General features: G+C 51.1%; 1 protein-coding gene across 3 annotated transcripts in view; it reads left to right on the forward strand.

The window, feature by feature from the left end:
- Window positions 1-18,946, forward strand: part of LOC115530625 (brain-specific angiogenesis inhibitor 1-associated protein 2) — a 35,650-nt gene that overhangs the window by 2,375 nt on the left and 14,329 nt on the right. For 2 of the 3 annotated variants that reach the window (XM_030339283.1, XM_030339284.1), the window contains exons 2-3: window positions 12,956-13,031; window positions 17,225-17,311. In XM_030339283.1, coding sequence (XP_030195143.1) covers window positions 12,956-13,031; window positions 17,225-17,311 — 163 coding nt within the window. The remainder of the gene's footprint in view (window positions 1-12,955; window positions 13,032-17,224; window positions 17,312-18,946) is intronic. The other variant, XM_030339285.1, reaches the window with a different exon arrangement.

Consider the following 18,946-nt stretch of genomic DNA (forward strand, 5'->3'; position numbering starts at 1 on the left):
TGCATCAACCTGTGATAACATGTGCTTTGCTTTGGGGACCGCCGATGACATGCTGAACGCGCTGCTGTCATGTGTCACCGGACTGGCGCATATCGCAAGAAGATGCTGGTGTCATCGCGGGACGACTAGGCGTCTGTTGGCTGCATGTCCCGAGTCACGACGTCGCACGCGCGCGCGTGTCAGAGTGTGTGCGCGTGTGGCTGTGTTGGTTCTCCCAGAGCTCTCTGTGGCAGATGGTAGATTGCTGTAGATTGCTCTCTCTCTCTCTCACACACACACACACACACATGCACACATGCAGACACGCACACGCGCACGCCTCATCTGTGGATCTCAGAGTAAGAGCGCGTTACCCCGGCTGGCTGGCTAGCGAGATGTGTTGGCTTGTGTTGGTAGATTTCCCCATGGAAACGTAACGGAGAGGCAATCCGCTAGTGTGGCGGAGTGGAGGGACTGTGTGGCCCTAGGTTGTTGCCGTAGCTAAACACACAACGGCTCATGTGAGACTCTTGTTGGTTTGAGCAAAGTGGAATCGCATTTCAGTGTTTGTTTTGTGTTTATCTTAAAAAGAGCCTTTCGTTTGGAAGTTGATTCAATTTTGTTGGTATTTTTGCGTGTTTGATTTTGTGTGTGCGTGTGCTTGTGTGCTTGTGTGTGTTTTGTGTTATTTTGTGGGTGCGTGTGTGTGAGTGCATGTTTCTCTTTGCGTGTGTCTGCGTGTGCTTTTGAATGTGTGTTTGTGTGCGTGTGTGTGAGTGTGCGTCTCCTCGGGGGGGCTGTGTCCCATGGTGAAGCATCTCAAGTCCCTCTAGTATTATCATCTCGTTCCCATCTCCCATCTCCGCGGGCTGGGAGGAGCTACTCAAATACCATCATCATGATCATGCAGCTTGAAGATTGCAATTTATCCACAGCAATGAACATCAAACAACCCAAATGTTATCGGAAGAAACCAGCTGTTGTATTGATTTGTGTGCAAGGTCGTATCATACTGTACCAAAAAAATCATCCCAAAGTCCCCATTATTATTATTATTATTATTATTATTTTGTCCAGAGAAATCGAAAAACGGGAGGTGGGACCACAAAGCCATGCTGGCGATACTAGCATCAGCCATCTCTGGAGGTGAGCTCATCTCTATCCCCCGCAGAGTCGCTTCCCTCCCTGGCTTTGCAGCCCTCCGGGGACCTCCACGTCGGGTGTCTCCGGCTCAGTGGCTGTAGAGTCAAAAGCACGTGGGGGAGAGCAAAGCGACTGGCACGTTTTTTTCCCAGCCCCGGATCAATGGTCTTGTTTTCCGTCTCTCCTCCTGGCGGCCGTTGGCAACATGCGTGCGTGATTAACTGTCTCTGATGCGGAGGTTCGCTGCCGCTCTGAGAGGCGCATGAGTAACCTGAACGATCTGTCAATGCCGCGCGGTATTTCCATTCTTCTTCTCTTGCTTTTTTAGGAAAGATGGCAGGCAGGGGGCGATGGGACGGGAGGGGGGCGAGGGGGGCGAGGGGGGCGAGGGGGGGAGCAGTGGTAGGGCATCCAGGGTGAATCTCTGATGGCTCATGGATTGCCAAGCTGTCAACGTTGTGTGCGACTTGTCTTTCAAGTGTGAGGGATTGTTTCATCACACACATACACACTCTCTCTCTCTCTCTCTCTCTCTCTCTCTCTCTCTCTCTCTCTCTCTCTCTCTCTCTCTCTCTCTCTCTCTCTCTCTCTCTCTCTCTCTCTCTCTCTCTCTCTCTCTCTCTGTGTGTGTGTGTGTGTGTGTGTGTGTGTGTGTGTGTGTGTGTGTGTGTGTGTGTGTGTGTGTGTGTGTGTGTGTGTGTGTGTGTGTGTGTGTGTGTGTGTGTGTGTGCGTGTGTGTGTGTGTGATTGGTCTCCCAGTCCTCTTCATCTCTGCTGGCTCTGTGCTCTGAGATGGTTGCCACTGCTCTGTGTTACGGAGGCTGAGGGCTCTGATCCCAGCCCTGATCGCCCCGACATGCCTCTCTAGTGCGGAGCCCAGCTGGAAAATTAGACTTTGTTCATCGCGGGGCTTTTGCATTGTTATGTATTTCGTTTGAATCTTTATGTAGGCCAATTCAATATAGTTCTTGGGCAGACAGGCAGACTGTGTTGACGTTGTTTGAAAAGCGTGTAGCGTGGCTTCTCAACCGAAGCCTCAATCGGCGTTCGAGGAAGCCCGGGAACCATCGAGGATCAGCAAATGTGCCACAGCCCTCCCGGGTGCTTCCATGCCCTGCTGTGGCAGCAGTACCGAGGTTTGACACACGCATAACGCGCTTTTGGTCATGCCAGTGTGTGTGGTAACTCAGATAAGTCGTGCTCTTTGTAGCGGCCACTGCAGTGGGTACATCTGAGAAGCAGGCGCTTGGCAGCCGTTGAGAGGAGAGTTTGATGTAGAGAGGCAAGCTTCACAGTGCGCCGGTCCCAACTCTTGTAAGAAGGAACGTTCTGGCAAATACACGCTCGCACGTGCTCACGAACACGCGCACCCACCTCCGAGGCGCTGCTGCCGTTATTGCAGCCCGCCGTGTGTGTGTTTCATTAGTGTCTGGTCCCTCCGCGGGAGGCGTTTGGAGTGACATTTAATTTGGAAAGCGCGGCTGAGTGGCGATGTAACACTTGCAGGGACAGAAGGGGATCCTCTGCAGGATTGAGAGGTTCTGTCATTTTACCCCTGGAACCTGCCGCCAAACCGTCTCTCTCGCTCCCCAACTTAACTGCAGATTCCATTTCCTCTTCCCCCTCCAGATCAGGCCGAGAGAGAGGGTTGTGAAGTGTAGCGTTATCGTGGTCGACTGCATCATCATCATCATCATCTGGGTTGTCTAACTCGCGATGAGCGGTGTACGCCAGTTTAAAGTCGCCGGAGCGAGGATAATAAGTCATGACAAGGAGAACAATAATAAAGATGAGGCGTCTGACGGAGAATTTGAGTTTTACGCCACATTAACTCCTCTGCATTCGTGGGCCTGAGAATGTGGGACTTCTCCCCGGAACAGGTGGGGCTGCATACCTGGAACCAAAGTTCACGTCGTGGTGACGTCGGGGCGTAGACGCACGTTTGAACTGTGTTTGCAATGATGTCTTTGTGTATCTTTGATAATCAATAGTATTTTCCACAACCGAAACTGATGGCCGTATGTTCATACAAATATGAGCAAATAGCCTCGCGTTGCGATCCTGACGTCAAAGAAAGGTATCAAGGCTTCGAAGGGATCTGATGGCACACGAGAACAAAGGGAGAACAGTTTGAAGAACGTCTGCTCTAACGCCTCGTTGTCCCGCCTGTGGTCGTGATGGCTTCTCGATGGTTAAACGATATGCAACCTGACCGGGATCACCTTTGAAAACATTACATGTTTGCAAGTATTGCATTTACATTTTTGCAAAAGCATGTTTGAAGCCCAAAACCCTTCTCTCGTCTCATTGTTTATTTTTCCTCCAGCAACACAGCATTGCACAAAAATGTGAGGGAGAGCATTTATCTATGTGTGTTAGGGTGTATACTCTGGGGAGAGTTGTGTGTGTGTGCGTGTGTGTGTCTGTGTGTACGTGTTTTTGTGTGTGTCTGTGTGTGGGTGTGTACGTGTTTGTGCGTGTGTGTGTCTGTATTTTTGTGTGTGTGTGTGTGTGTGTACATATTTCTGTGTGTGTCTGTGTCTGTGTGTGTACGTATGTGTGTGTGTGTGTGTGTGTGTGTGTGTGTGTATCTGTGTCTTTGTGTGTGTGTGTGTGTGTGTGTGCGTGCGTGCGTGCAGATTCTGATGCGTCATTGGGAAGTGATGATCATGGCCGTCTCTGCTCCGACGCAGAGGAGAGTCCCTCCGTCACCTCCTCCCTCTCGGCAGCCAGGAGGGACGTGAGGGGAATGCTGAGAGGCTCATCGGCTGCAAAGGGGAAATACCAGCACCTCCTTATATGGCTGCGGAAGCACACACACACACACACACACACACACACGCACACGCACACGCACACACACTCTCCAACCTCATCTGTGGAGTAAGATCGCGCTACCCCGGCTGGCTGGATGTGTTGTTGGCTTGTATTTATTTGCCTGCGTGGGGATATGAGCTCCACGGCAGAGGGGGAAAAGACTGCAACACACAGGAAGGAACAAAAAAAATGAACGGCATTGAAACAAATGACCATCAGCTCAAACATAGCCACAATGTCGATTGAAGATGGACAGTGGTTGGGCGAGGTAGCGAGAAGGAGAAAAGCCTGCGGAGGGTTAGATGAGAAGCATAGGGATCCTCGGTTAATGTTTTCATTAGAACCAGTCCCTCTGAAAGCAATGAATAATTGGGTGTCGATCTGTAGAAACATGGATTAAACATTCATCCAATGATATTCCGAGCAGAATGTAATGACCTATTCCAAAAGAACACATTTGTCATAGAGTACCGTAACCACATTGGACCTCTCCACGTATTCATGACCGTCAACACTATTCCACTGATTTAATGTATGTTGTTCCAGTCATAAAACGCGAGTGTGCTGCTGGCTGAGGACTGTAACTCTGTGAATTTAGATTCACAGCAAGGTTTAACTTCCCCTTCGACGGGGAGGAGAGATGAGTGACTGACTTATTATGCGGTAAAAGCTCTAATACGTCTCCGTTCCACAGACAGCTCAACTCTGTTGTCCAACTAAACCTAATGGCTTTGCTTTAAAGACCTGAGCACAATGTACCCAAGGAATTCATTCAACAAGAGGGACCGACGACACACACACGCACGCACGGATGCACACACACACACACACACACGCACACACACTACCATACACACAGAGCCCATGATACCAGGAGGGGTGACCTTGAAGACAAATTCAGCCCAAATGTTTTGCCTTTAGTGGTCGTTTCCTTGCGGTCAGCGTGGGGACCGAGCAGGTGTGTGCGACGTGTGTGCGCGCTTATGAGCGTGTCTGTGTGTACACCCTAATCTCCCTAACCTTCACTTAACTGCAACACGTGCACGCGACCCCGACGACACCAGATGAAGCGGTAAACGTTAGCCCGTTATGAGGTCTGTAAACGTACCCGTCGACAGGGAGGCGAAGCACTGTTGACCTCGCTCAGGTGGGAAAGCTGTTGTGTTGTGTGTAATTATGAGAGAGAGAGAGGGAGAGAGAGAGAGGGAGAGGGAGAGGGAGAGGGAGAGGAAGGGGGAAAGATAGGGATGGAAGGAGGGAGAGGGGAGAGAGAGAGGGAGAGAGAGAGAGAGAGAGAGAGAGAGAGAGAGAGAGAGAGAGAGAGAGAGAGAGAGAATGGGGGAGATAAAGAGAGAGAGAGAGCATGAGAAACACTGCAGGGGAGGTAAGGCCCGTCTCTTGGGAGAGGGAGGGTGGGGCACTAAGGCAGAGAGGGAGTCAACCCCGCTCTGCGTTCTATGCGATCTGAGAGACTCGGGTCCCTGGGGGCCAGGACAACACACACACATAGGAGTCAGTTCAGTTTATAGCAAAAAGGGCAGTGTAACTGAAGTGACCTCTCTACAGTCTCTCTCTCTCTCTCTCTCTCTCTCTCTCTCTCTCTCTCTCTCTCTCTCTCTCTCTCTCTCTCTCTCTCTCTCTCTCTCTCTCCCCCTCTCTATCTCTCTCTCTCTCTCTCTCTCTCTCTCTCTCTCTCTCTCTCTCTCTCTCTCCCCCTCTCTATCTCTCTCTTCCTTTCTGTATCGCTTGCTCTCTCTCTCTCTCTCTCTCTGTCTCTCTCTCTCACTTGCTCGCTCTTTGTCCATCCTTTTCTCTCTCTCTCTCTCTCTCTCTCTCTCTCTCTGTGTCTGTGTCTGTGTCTGTGTGTCTCTCTCTCTCTCTCTCTCTCTCTCTCTCTCTCTCTCTCTCTCTCTCTCTCTCTCTCTCTCTCTCTCTCCCCTCCCTCCCTCCCTCTATCACCGGGACCACAGTGTTACACCCTATAGCAGGAGATAATAATAGTATAATGCCCACCATGGCTGTTGTTATTTCAACGGAGGTGACATTGCTATTGTTAACTGCAATGTTGCACTCCGCCCGCCGAACGTGTAGCTGTCACTTAGGGGCTCCTGCTCCGTGCAGTCGGCGGCCCGTCTGTTTGGTGCCTGCCTAGCAGGACGGCCGGGGCCAGGGCGCGCCCGGTTAATGGGCTTTGGCAGGGAGGCTGGCCCCCGGCTCAGCAGCTTCTAATGGAGCCGCATGGCCCAACCTGGCGCGAGCCGCGATTTACTGCGCTCCACGCACCGGGCCTGCTGGTGTTTGTGTGTCGGCTCTTCTCTGAGTCACCTCGCGCACTTAGTTTGCTCTACTTCTATACACTCACACTCACACACACACACACACACACACACACACACACACACACACACACACACACACACACACACACACACACACACACACACACACACACACATTGCCTCCCACAATCTTCGCCGGCAGTGCCAGCTAGGTCACAATGTTCTCCATCGCCACTTGTTTTCATTCCACGTCTGGTTTCATTTCAGTAGTCTCCGGTGCCCAGAACGTCCGATCCCACTGTCACAAAGTCGATCAAACGAACATTGTGCAAAAAAAATTCGAGAAGTAATGATGCATTTTTGTGAACGATACTCTGTCTGCGTTTTACGGGTAACGGCTCGTGTAACCTCTGGCTCCGCAGGTCCGCATCAGTCACCCGGCAGCCTGGTCCCCGCAGCGCCCGGGCAATGCCGCCGTGTTTGTGTGATGGATCTATTGGTTCACTCCGTCGAGGCCCCCTCTCCTCCTTCCTCGCCTCTCCGTAATCCACTCGGTACTCCCCGCCGTCCGTTACCGTTAGGGTGAGGAGTACAGGTGAACATCCTCCTGCCTGCCTGCTGTATTTCCCGATAGTGCTCCGAGATAAATATTTAACCCGGGCAATTCCCCCGCGGTCGGAAGCGAGTTAAGCCGAGCTCAAATCTAGGACGACCGCAGCGGCCACGGCTGAGTTCTTCTGAAGAGAGAGGGCCCGCACCTCTGTGGCTGTGACTCAAAACTGGAAATTATTTATTTAGTATTTATGTGTATAATATCCTTGCCTCACTCCTCTGCATGATACATCACACATCCATTGTCGGTCATGATGCACACTCAATTATTTACACGTACAAATGAAAAGACAATCTTGATTTATGGTAATGTTTCCTGAGAAACAGCATGGGAAGTTTGCACACTCTACACTACTGTAATTATTGCTTGTTTGCGTCTTATTTTGAAATCACAGGGGCCTCTTTTACGATCATTACGGTATTCACTGCTCCCTCTTTCCTGATTAAAGGGAATGTAAACCGGGCAAAACGGACTACCGCTAGGAGTCTTTAAACATCAGCGTTTCCTGTTGTAAATGTATGGGGGTTATCTTTGGTTGACTAAAAACCTTGGTATCCATTTGTATTGACGCACACATCAATTAATCGCTCGTGTGTACTATTAAATAAACACACCATAGTGTGCTACGTCTTCATTTTATTGCAACGTACCTTAAAATATATTTTTTATTTTTTTTCAGCAAATCTAAGTAAAGAAAGTTACCATGCAACTTTTGCCAGTTGCATGGTAACGGCACGCAGTCTAACTTGTATGCATGGAAACCACAAGAGTACTCATTTCACCTCATATCATGTCATGACTGAAAAATACTGCTTTGGTGTTTCGTACAATGCAGGAGCAATAAGCCATTAATTAAATGCCAACACGCTGTTTTTTAGAAGAATCACTCTATGTATATGTTGAACGTGATGCACTCTACATCTCGGCCTCTCAACTGAACATCCTAGTGTTAAACTGGACGTGGAGTTAAACACAAGGCTGGAGGATGTTCAGTAAAGAGGTCGATCCCTTTTCGCTCGTGTTTGACGCTAAATATTTCAACCGCGCTGTCCATACTGACAGCTCGAAGCGCGGAGACAGAAAGGACGGCGTGTTCCTCCCGGCGCACGCACGGAGACAGGCGGGATGTGTTCCTCCCTGCGCTCGGAGCGCAGAGTCCTTACTGCGTGTGTGCGCTTCTGCGCATGCCCAGACCGCGCCTCCAGGGAACATACCGCAGCAGCGGGTTTTTCGATGTTCTGCATCCACAAGCACATTCACAGCTCCCGCCCCGTCGATGATTTGCACGTTATGTAACCACCATCACTTATGAATTAACTCTGAATATAGTTTTTCAAGAAATGGGTCAAGTCCATCATGGCAACTTCTAGAAACTGCACTGGCGGTGTTTTTGGGCGTCTGCTGACACAGACGTCATCGAGGGTGAATCCCGGGGTTTTAATGGGCAAACCATCGTCTGTGTGAGTGTCACTTATTGCATGGACCGAGACGTGGTTTGTTTTGGTTTGTGCCGAGAATTAGAATGCGCCGTTTTTTGTGAAGAGGGTAATTATGTATTTAGGCAGAGTTTGGACCTTTAATTGGGTGAGGTTGCTGCCGGATGAAAACAAAGTGCGCGGTGTGCAGTGTGGGCTAATCCCTCCTTATTTCTTCTGCACCAACGCTGCCTTTTATTCATGTGAATTGTAATTCGGTTTCGCAACAAGAGCCCTTAGCCGATTGGCTGTGGATCCGATTAGCACAGCAGGCCGGGCTAATGTTTATGATCCTCCTTAATTAATTCCTTGATGTGCGTGATCAACATGTTGAGAAGGGGGGGGGGGGGGGATTTGAATTGTGCACAGTCATCGTGCACATTGAGAATGGAGAGGTGTACCAGAGGCTGATATCCTTTGTATTTTTTATTGATCAACTATTAGCTATTATATGGCGGTCTGGTGGACTCCTATGCATATTAACGAGTCTGTATTTCGTTTAAGGACATTCCTTTGACAGCATAGAGGTGTATAATCCCGACGCAAAGCCAACCGATTGAATCAATTTTTTGATTGGAAATCTTTCCGTACATGGGCCACGTGTGCTTGGTGTGTTTGCGTATTTTTGTCTTCACTCGCACGCCTCTGGTACTGCTGGCCCTGACAGAGCGTCTTCAGTGCCGTTGCATCGGAGGAATCTGGTGGATCAGACAGACCTGTGGGACCTGCGTCAGCCAATCGCATCGCGTTACTCACCTCATTACCTCCAAATGATGCCTCTTGGTGGTTTCTCCTCACCTTGACATTGATCGCATATGCGGTCTTCGCCAAAATGGTATGCAGTACCAGAATAACTGTTGAACTTTATACATGAGAAATTGGAAACATGAGAACAACTTTATAAATTAAACATACATTTTGAATATCGTTAGCCTCATAGCATAATTGCCCAAGTCCTATTTTAAGATCCATCTTGTACTCAAAAATGCGACATAAGATTACCTAGGCAGATGGTGATTATAGAATGTAAAAAGCATTCTGATTGGTTTAGGATATAGCCAATGAGGCACAGTGAATCACCAACATTAGGAGAATAGAGTGAGGTTAGATATCGCAATTTGGCCAAAATATGACTGACAAATATGCTATGAGGCCAACGGTGTGATACCTAAGATTACCATTTGTAATCTATTTCAAATTCAAAATTTAAATTACACCCCAATAGGTTGTCATCGTCAGCGAAGGACAGCTGGTGTGTTAGCCAATAGAACACTTGTGACACAAGTTACACAACAATCATGCTTCAATGCTTAGCCGAATAAGTGGTCGGTGCGCATTTTGTTACCAACTCTCTCTTCAAGGTTTTTTTTGGACGACACCTGCACATCCTGCCTTGGTTCAGTCCGCCTTTCTCCTCATCTCATCAGAGACATTACAACCCGACTGATGGCTTTGTCTCCCCCCTTGACCTCACTCCATTCAGATCAACAACACAACGACCCCTTTGTACCCTAAACGTGGAAAGGGCCACGCAACACACGTTGCGCCGTTTGTCTTTTCTCAACAACGAGGCAGAGATTTCGCGCCACCGCTCTTCTCTTATCCGATAAACCGATGGCCATGTGTATACATCTGCGCACACACGCGCACATGTATAGACACACACAATACATTACAACCCTCCCCCCTTCCCCCCCAAACTGCTGCTATGATGATTACATGTACGAGCTGCTGCATAGATGAGATGGGGGCGGTGTCTCCCATCTATATTTATCTCTCACTCAACCCCCCTGTTCGTTTGCCTTTGTTCCGTCGGGGAAAGGTGTCAACAGTGTGGCGAGGCTTTGGAAGGCGTTCATGGCAGGAAGTTTTGGGGAATCGTTGCGTAACAGCAGCCAGCTAGTTTAGAGGGAAGACAAAAGCCTCGTTGAATCGTACTGAGTAGTGAATGTTTGTCCTCCCGTGGATGTGTCACACGCCCATGCACCACTTGATCCTTACACCACGTGTATGTGTGTGTGTGTGTTTGTGTGTGTGTGTGTGTGTGTTTCAGCTCCAGCGCTCAATCGCCATGAGAGCGGCGGCGCTGACGTCCGATAGGCGGCATGTAGCTCAGGAGGTAGAACGGTTTGGCTGGTAGCCGTAAGGTTGCTGGTTCGATCCCCGGCTTTGTGTGTGTGTCGGGGTGTCCGTGAGCACGGCACCTCACCCTGACTTCTCCCGACGAGCTGGCTGTCTCCCTCCATGGTTGAAGCCGCCGTCGCTGTGTGAATGGGTGAACGTGAGGGCAATATTGTGTAGCGCTTTCGGTGTCCACTGGTTACAAAAAAAACGCCATTAGCACGCTACTCACCGCCCCCGCCCGCGGAGGGCAGAGTTCACCCCCGTGAAGAGCTCTAATACTTTGGTTGTTCACGCCGCCCACACCCACAGATGTTCACCTATCCTCATGCACATTTTTTTCGGAATGGCACTCTCTCCTGGCACCGCCGCCGTCACGGTGTTCAAGGTGCCCGTTCCGGCGACAGAAGGCCGGAGCGGCGGCGTTCGTTCCTGCGGCGCCGGGGGAGGAGGAGGGGCTAACTTTCGCGCGGCAGACACGCACCCCATCACACACCACACCAAGAACCCTGTCCCCTCTGGTTATTTATAGCTGCCCTCTCTCGCTCCGCATGTCCTCGTGTCCCGACTCCCCGCGTGTACCCCCCTTTTCTGTTCCTGTGTTGTCACCGTGCCTCATTATGCTTTCACTTCTAATCGCTCTCCTCTCTCCTGTCTCCTCTCTCCTGTCTCCTCTCTCCTGTCTCCTGTCTCCTCTCTTCCGCCTCCTCTCTCGCATCCTCCCTCCTCCTTTCTCTCTCTCTCTCTCTCTCTCTCTCTCTCTCTCCTCTCCTCCCTCTCTTCCCCTCTCTCCTCTCCTCCCTCCTCCTCTCTCTCTCTCTCTCTCTCTCTCTCTCTCTCTCTCTCTCTCTCTCTCTCTCTCTCTCTCTCTCTCTCTCTTCCCCTCTCTCCTCTCCTCCCTCTCTTCCCCTCTCTCCTCTCCTCCCTTCTCTCTCTCTCTCTCTCTCCCTCCCCCTCTCGCTCTCCCCATCTCCCTTATCTTTCAGGGAAGAGTTTCCCAGCAGTCCACCCATTGTGCCGTGTTGTCTTGCAGCGCCGCAGTCTCGTTGTTTGCTGCTTTTTTTTAAAAAGCAGGAAGTGCAAAGGAAACAGAGCTGCTAGTTTTAAATTGTTCGGAAAATGTTGAAAGGGCAGATTGCACGGCGAACGAGCGTGACTCACCGCCGCGGACGGCTCGGCGGTGAAGGCGGGGGCGGCGGAGGTGATGGGAGGCGCGGAGGAGGGGGCCGTGTAGAATCCGTGATCCACTTCTATGAAACTTGGTGTTAGAGTCTGGTCGTGTTCTCCTTGTGTGACGCCGGGGTGTCGGCCCGGCCCGATTATACGCAAGCCGTTCTCCCTGTGTGTGCGCCTGTGGTTGTGTGTGTGTGTGAAGACTCCGTCGGATGCGTGGGAGAGGGGGGGGGGGGGGGGGGGGGTTTGTTATGTAACTTCGGTAGACGCTGCAAAAAGCTATTAACCCTGACCGCCCCCAGCCCCACACACAGCCAGTGCTGGAACGGATCGATGCCGGGCTTTCCCCCTCAAGAGGCTGCGTGTGTCTGAGTGTGTGTGTTTGTGTGTGTGTGTGTATGTGTGTGTGTGTGTGTGTGTGTGTGTGTGTGTGTCTGTGTGTGTGTGTGTGTGTCTCTCAGTGTGTGTGTGTGTGTGCTCTCAGTGTGTCTGTATGTGAGGATGGGTGTGTGTGCCTCCTCGCGTGTGTGTGTTTCTGTGTGTGCATCTGTGCGTGCGTGTGCGTGCATGCACGCACGCACGCGCCTGTGTGTGTGTGTGTGTGTGTCTGTGTGTGTGTGTGTCCACGCGTCAGAGAGGCATAATGATTGAAAGGCTGCCGGAAGTTTCCAGGGTGTTTGTCGTGAAAGGAGCACGGTGGAGCGCGGTCCACCTCCAGACCCTGACCGCTGATCCCTCCCCCCCATCTCTGTATCATTATCCTGCGTTCTCTGTCCCTCCAGTCTCCTATTCCCCACTCTAATAAAACTCTGTGCCTTTTTTCCTACTTTATTTCATAACATCGGCCAAATGTGTGCATGTGCCCACACACACAATTTAGGAAATTAGGTTATAATTTCCTCCCCTGTAATAATATGAAAAGGCGATTATTCACCTGGAGTTGGGTTTGTTGATGTGGAGGAGAAAGCAATTAGCACTAGCAGTGCGGTCTGGTGGGGGGGGTTGGAGGAAAGGGGGGGGGGGTGTTACTGGGGCGCAGACGCTACCACAGAGTTTGCACTCTCTCTCTCTTTCACTTCCTCCCTCTCTCGCTCTCCTTCTCTCTCTCGTCCTCTCTCTTTTCCCTCTCCTTTTTCGTGTTAGTGGTCTTCGGAGATGGATGAGTCTGCGTGTGCACCCCCGTAAAGGATTGCTCGCTCTGTACCCCAACTTCTCTCTGGTACTTGTGTCGGCGTGTGTGTGTGTATGTGTGGCGGGCACAGCATTAGCGTTAGCCTTCAGCTAACTCGCTAACTCGCCGTTGACCTACCTAGCCGCCGATATTATTAAACCCGGTGCTTGTGTCTCTCTTGCAGTCCATCATGGAGCAGTTCAACCCGTGCCTGCGCAACTTCATCGCCATGGGGAAGAGCTACGAGAAGGCACTCTCCAGTGAGTACACCACCGACCTCCACCCCATATCTCTCTCTCTCTCTCTCTCTCTCTCTCTCTCTCTCTCTCTCTCTCTCTCTCTCTATCTCTCTATCTCTCTCTCTCTCTTTCTCTCTCTATCTCGCTCTCTCTCTTTCTCTCTCTCTCTCTCTCTCTCTCTCTCTCTCTCTCTCTCTCTCTCTCTCTCTCTCTTTCTCTCTCTCTCTTTCTCTCTCTCTCTCTCTCTCTCTCTCTATATATTTCTCTCTATATTCTCTCTCTCTCTCTCTCTCTCTCTCTCTCTCTCTCTCTCTCTCTCTCTCTCTCTCTCTCTCTCTCTCTCTCTCTCTCTCTCTCTCTCTCTCTCTCTCACGGGACCGACCGCCTGTTCCGTGTCCCCCTGACGATGTCGTCGCTGTTCTTCCCGTCTCATCCACGTCTACCGTGTTGTTCGATGTTTCCTGTGTTTACTGTGCGGATGTCTCCGTCCCCCCCTTCCTCCCTCTTCCACTCCTCTTCCCTCACCCCTCATCGGAAATCACTCACCCACAAACACACAGACCACAACCCCTTCCCCGAGTCCTCTGCATCACCTTTTTCTCTCCCGTGGTACTTTGTGAACCGGTGGCGTCATACAGGTTGTTTTCTGTGTCTGTTTTGCGTTTCCCTTACGTTGGGTGTACAGGTGAGAGAGAAAACAGCGCGTCGGACGGCGTAGGGTCTCTCTTTAAGGGGAGGACGGCGAAATGGGGTCAAGGTTGAGAGGACACGAGACAAAAGACAGAGCAGGGGTCTTCAGGGAGGCTGAGCCGTGATGGCGGTGGTGGTGGTGGCGGTGGTGGTGGTGGTGGAGGTGGTGTTGCTGCTGCTGTTGCTACTGCTGCGGCGGCTGGGCGGAGAGTAGGCCATTTAAAAGTAGAGCAAGGAGAGCTGGGAGAATTAGAAAATGTTCGGCGGCCCCCACAGGGGCCTGGGTAAAGGGAACGGCTGGAGCTGGGATCCAGGACAAGACACTGGGAAGGAGGGGGGGGGGGGGGGGGGTTCAGGAAGGAGGCTGTGCTTGTGAATCCAGCGGGACGGGAAGAAGAGCGAAGGAGGGGTGGCGGACATTTTCTTTGTCGCTCACATTGAAGCCTCACTCTCCCCACGACATCAGGGCTGTCACTCAGAACCCAGTCAGGCATCAGCTTGTAGCTCTGCTGGCTTGTTTTATGCATTTGATGATTTGTTTTTTTGGGTTGGCTCAGATGTAATTTCCCGTTATCGCCTGTGGCATCGCAGGTGCCTTATCATTTGTATGTAAAACCAGCGGGAAGGATTGACACTCTGGGGGATTTGATTCTGCCTCCCACGGTATAATCACGCATGGCTTTGCACGGAGTCGCTGGTGAGGGGCACTCTGGGAGTTCTCTGCAGCGGCAGCCTCAGACCTGCCTGGTTTTGGTTTGATATATATCTATATGTTAAAAATAGCACTGCGACACTTCAAGCTGGGCGATGTGATTGATTGATCCGCGTCCAGGTGATCTATGCCCGTCCAGCCCCCTCGGTGGAGATACTGCACCTGGTCTGAGGAGGTGCTATGCATCACCACCGGGCAGCTGACAGCCATATCTGGGCACCCGCGCTCTCCTCTCATCCGTCTGCACATTCGGGTAAGAGGTGTCGCTTTCTCCTGCTGGATGGACGCTTGGTTTTGGTCGAGGTCCAGAAGTCCTGCAGGCTGGATTTGGATATATTTTATTATCCAAAGATACCTTAAATCCTCGGGGTGGTGACATCTCCTAATTAAAACTTCCGGTGGGGGACGGTGGGGGACGGGGGGGGGGGGGACGGGCCGACACCGGAGCCTGGAAAACTTCTGGGAAGAACCAGGAGGAAGGGTTTTAATGACAGCCACCGGGCAGGGATTGATGGGCACATCTCTGAGAGTCAAACTGTCTCCTCTCCGACGGATAATGGAATGGTGGCGAGGCTCCAGGCTCACCGAGAGAGGCGGGGTTTGACAGTAACTAGATGTTGGATGATGCAGAGCGCGGGGTATTGTTAATCTGCAGCTTAGCTTGGCAGGAGAGCTACGTGCATTTAGGTTGTGGCATCTTTTCTTTGCATTAACCTTTTGTATAGTCTGTACCGTTACATGAAGACCCCCCCCCCCTACACCCAAGAACCAGCTATGATGAGAATGCTACAGTGCATTATTTTAGGATGATCCATATCGCTATACGACACACACAAAGACACGCACACACACAGACACACAGACACACAGACACACAGACACACAGACACACAGACACACAGACACACACACACACACACACACACACACACACACACACACACACACACACACACACACAAACACACTGTGGAAGAGGCTCAGAGGCTTCCCCTCAAAGCCCCTTCCTCCTCTCCCTCTTGCCAACCCTCCACTTCCTGTATCCCTCCGTGGGTTTAACCCTGACCCGGGATCAGCTGCTGCCAATTCAGGATCTCTCAATGGCTCCCGTTCTGGTGTGTGACCCAGAGTTACTGTGTGGACTTTAGACGATCATCAGATGATGATACAGTCGTTCCGCCAGAGACTCAATCTTCTAAAGGAGAGGGGAGGATTTCGCCCCGGGCCTGGCACAGACTCCCCCGTTCTGAAGACATTAGGGGACGAGAAGTTAAATGGCGTGGCTTCATTCTGTGTTTTTATCTCTCTCGCTCTTTCGCTCTCAAAATGATGCATGGACCAATCAGCACACAGGGGAGGATTGCCGCCGCAATCTACGGAAAAACAGCCTGAATAATGACGTTAATCTGAAAATCTGCACGGAAGGCTTTCCTCAGATAAGAATATGTTACAGCTTTATCCCAAAAACATATTCGACAAGAGCCAAGACAACGTAAGGCTGAGGCCGTATTTGTAAACTGATGGCTGCCCAGCCAAGCCCAGACTGATATTCATCGCAGAAACGCAAACATGAATATCATGTCGGTCTCACGACGCTAGCTGCATATGTGGCAGTTGGCTTGACCTCCCTCACCCCAGGGGCAGCGGACTCCACAGCTCCCCCCCTGCCCTCCCCCCTGCCCTCCCTCCCCCCTACCCTCCCTCCTGACAGAGCAGGCATAGCACGGTGACATATTGATGACGTTCCGCTGAGCTCAGCTGCGATGCACGGCTGCCATGCGGTCTTCTTTAAGCACTGAAGAGCTCCTGTGGGAGGTACCGCGACGGCAACTGACATTTCCCGGGGTTAGGGGGTTATGGGATGAATAATTTGACGAAGCGCTTTTCAAAACATGTAACAGGAAACAGATATTTGAAGTCACTTCCTCTCTCTCTCTCCTCTAAGCCCATGTAAAGCAATGTCCCGCCCTCTCTCTCCACTCTTAACACAGGTAACAATAAGACCCGCCCTCTCTCTCTCTCTCCTCTAAAACTGTCACTGTCACTGAATGTCCCGCCCTCTCTCGCCAATTACGCAAATCCAGAGCATTCCTCTTAGCACCTCCGCAAACGAGGTGGAGGTACGACAGAGCCCAGATGATTATTATATTGCCCAATATGTTAGCATAAGGATCACGTAATAAAAAGTGAATGTGATGACTCCTGCTTCCACACACACACACACACACACACACACACACACACACACACACACACACACACACACACACACACACACACACAGACACACACACACACACAAACACACACATTCGCACACACACACACACACACACACACACACACACACACACACACACACACACACACACACACACACACACACACACACACACACACACACACACAAACACACACATTCGCACATGCAAGCAGCACACACACCCTTTGTTAATCGCTATCCTTTTATTGCTTCCTCCTATTGGTCCTGGCCGTCCGCTGTCCAATCAGCACTCTCCTGCTGCTTCCTCTCAGACTCTGTCGCTCGCCCTTGGCTTGTCTCTGGTCCTCGTTTTGTTTCCCCCCTTTCCTTCTCAGTCTGCACACCTAGCTCTCAGACGCTACTCCCCCGCCTCCCCCGTTCCCTTTCTCCCCCTGTTCCCCCGCCCTCTCCGGGGGTGAGGGGGGGAGAGGGGGGACTGGGGGGAGAGTGGGAGGCAGCCTGGACAGAGGATGGTACCCCTCTCCTCGGCTGCACCACCAGGCCCGACACCGCCCTTGATCTGACGCCCCAATGCCTTCATGTTTCCAGGTGTGACATTCGCTGCAAAGGGCTACTTCGACGCTCTGGTGCGGATGGGCGAGATGGCGAGCGAGAGTCAAGGCTCTAAGGATATTGGTGAGTCCCAGTAGTGGCCGTAGCTGCCCCTAGTGGGTTGGAGGGGGAACTACACAAGTAGCCTAGATCAGCGTAACGTAGTCTATAGTTGGCCCGCCTGTGTGTGTGTGTGTGTGTGTGTGCGTGTGTGTGTGTGTGTGTGTGTGTGTGTGTGTGTGTGTGTGTGTGTGTGTGTGTGTGCGAAAGGCATGAGTGAATTCAGCTGATGACCTACCTGTAACGGGATGCAGAGGCAAACCAGACTTCCCCATAACTGGTCATTTAGCAGTCAGGTTACATTCATAGCAGTACACACTCACACAATCGACACCTCGCCTTACTACCTTACACAGCTCATCCAATGCTACCTCACCATCATCTGTCTCTCACCACTCAAACTTGTCGTGTCTGCTTCCGACCTATATCTCCGTTGATCAAGTCTTTTTTCCTATCATACCAAATAATCGAAAACCAAGAGTTAATATTTGATGCACTATTTATGTCCAACCATTTGCTAGCATTCGAACGAGCAACTGCGCTTGAGAAGGAACTGTTTATTATTGTCCAGTAGCTGCCCCTCACAGTATTGAGAGCGAAAGAGCGAAATAACGGGATTCAGGAACGTTAATTTTCCAACTGTCTACCAGCGTTAACCTACTTACTTCCGTGATACTCTACATACTTCACCAGACTCCTCTAGTTCAGGATAGAGTTGTTCCGATACCGATACCAGTATCGAAAATTCCTCAGATTGTTAATGGTCAGAGGGGGAAAGTTGGAAGAGGAAACGCGTAATCTCCGAACTACGTTCATTCGAGCTACCAAGTCGGAAAAACATGGATGCTCACGCTTACAAGAATACAAATGCATTATTATAATATAGTTTATAAATCAGTAAATCTAGTTCTGGAAAAATTATTTGTCGACAGTAAGTGGACCGACTATACATTGCCGTCTTTGTAAAGGAAACCCTTCACTAAAAACAAGTGCTATTAGTAGTTACAGCTAGATGCTGCATCGGAATATACTCGGTATCGGCCGATACTCAAGTTCAGGAGTCGGTGTCGGGAAGGAGAAAAAATGGTACCGGAACATCTCTAGTTCAGGCCGGCAGGCTGCCTCCGCCCTGTGTCTCCGTGGAGCCGTGGCTGATGAGCTTTGGGCTGCCTGCGGTCATTAGGGGGGGTCCGTCGACCCCAAAGAGCGTTTGTACTCAGACTACGCTCATTAAGTCATTAAGGGACTCCAGTGGTCACATGACCGCGGGGAGCGCGTGATGGCAGCGCGTCAGTGCTGCTTCGATTGCCCTCCTATCATCCGCTCTTTAGAGAACGACATGAAAGAATAGTCTGAGAATGACAGACGTGTGTAGGAACTGGATGGGCCGGGGGGGGGGGGGGGGGGGGGGAGGGGTACTACTAGAGGCGAGAAACAAGTCCATGAAGTGTGTGTCTTTGTGTGTGTCTGTGTGGTTAGGGTGATTAGTGTTGTCCGAGTCCTGTTTATTTAGTTGCCTCCCTTTTCGTTTTGGGTTTTCCAAACGTCTCTCTCTTCTCCGTCCTCCCACCCCTCCGGCCCCCCTCCTGCGCTGGGCTTTGTTAAAACACATTAGCCGTGTTTCCCACCCCGCCATGCGTGGCCGCTGATGATTCAATC

This window comes from Gadus morhua, chromosome 18 (assembly GCF_902167405.1).
Source record: "Gadus morhua chromosome 18, gadMor3.0, whole genome shotgun sequence".
NCBI classification, from domain to species: Eukaryota; Metazoa; Chordata; class Actinopteri; order Gadiformes; family Gadidae; genus Gadus; species Gadus morhua.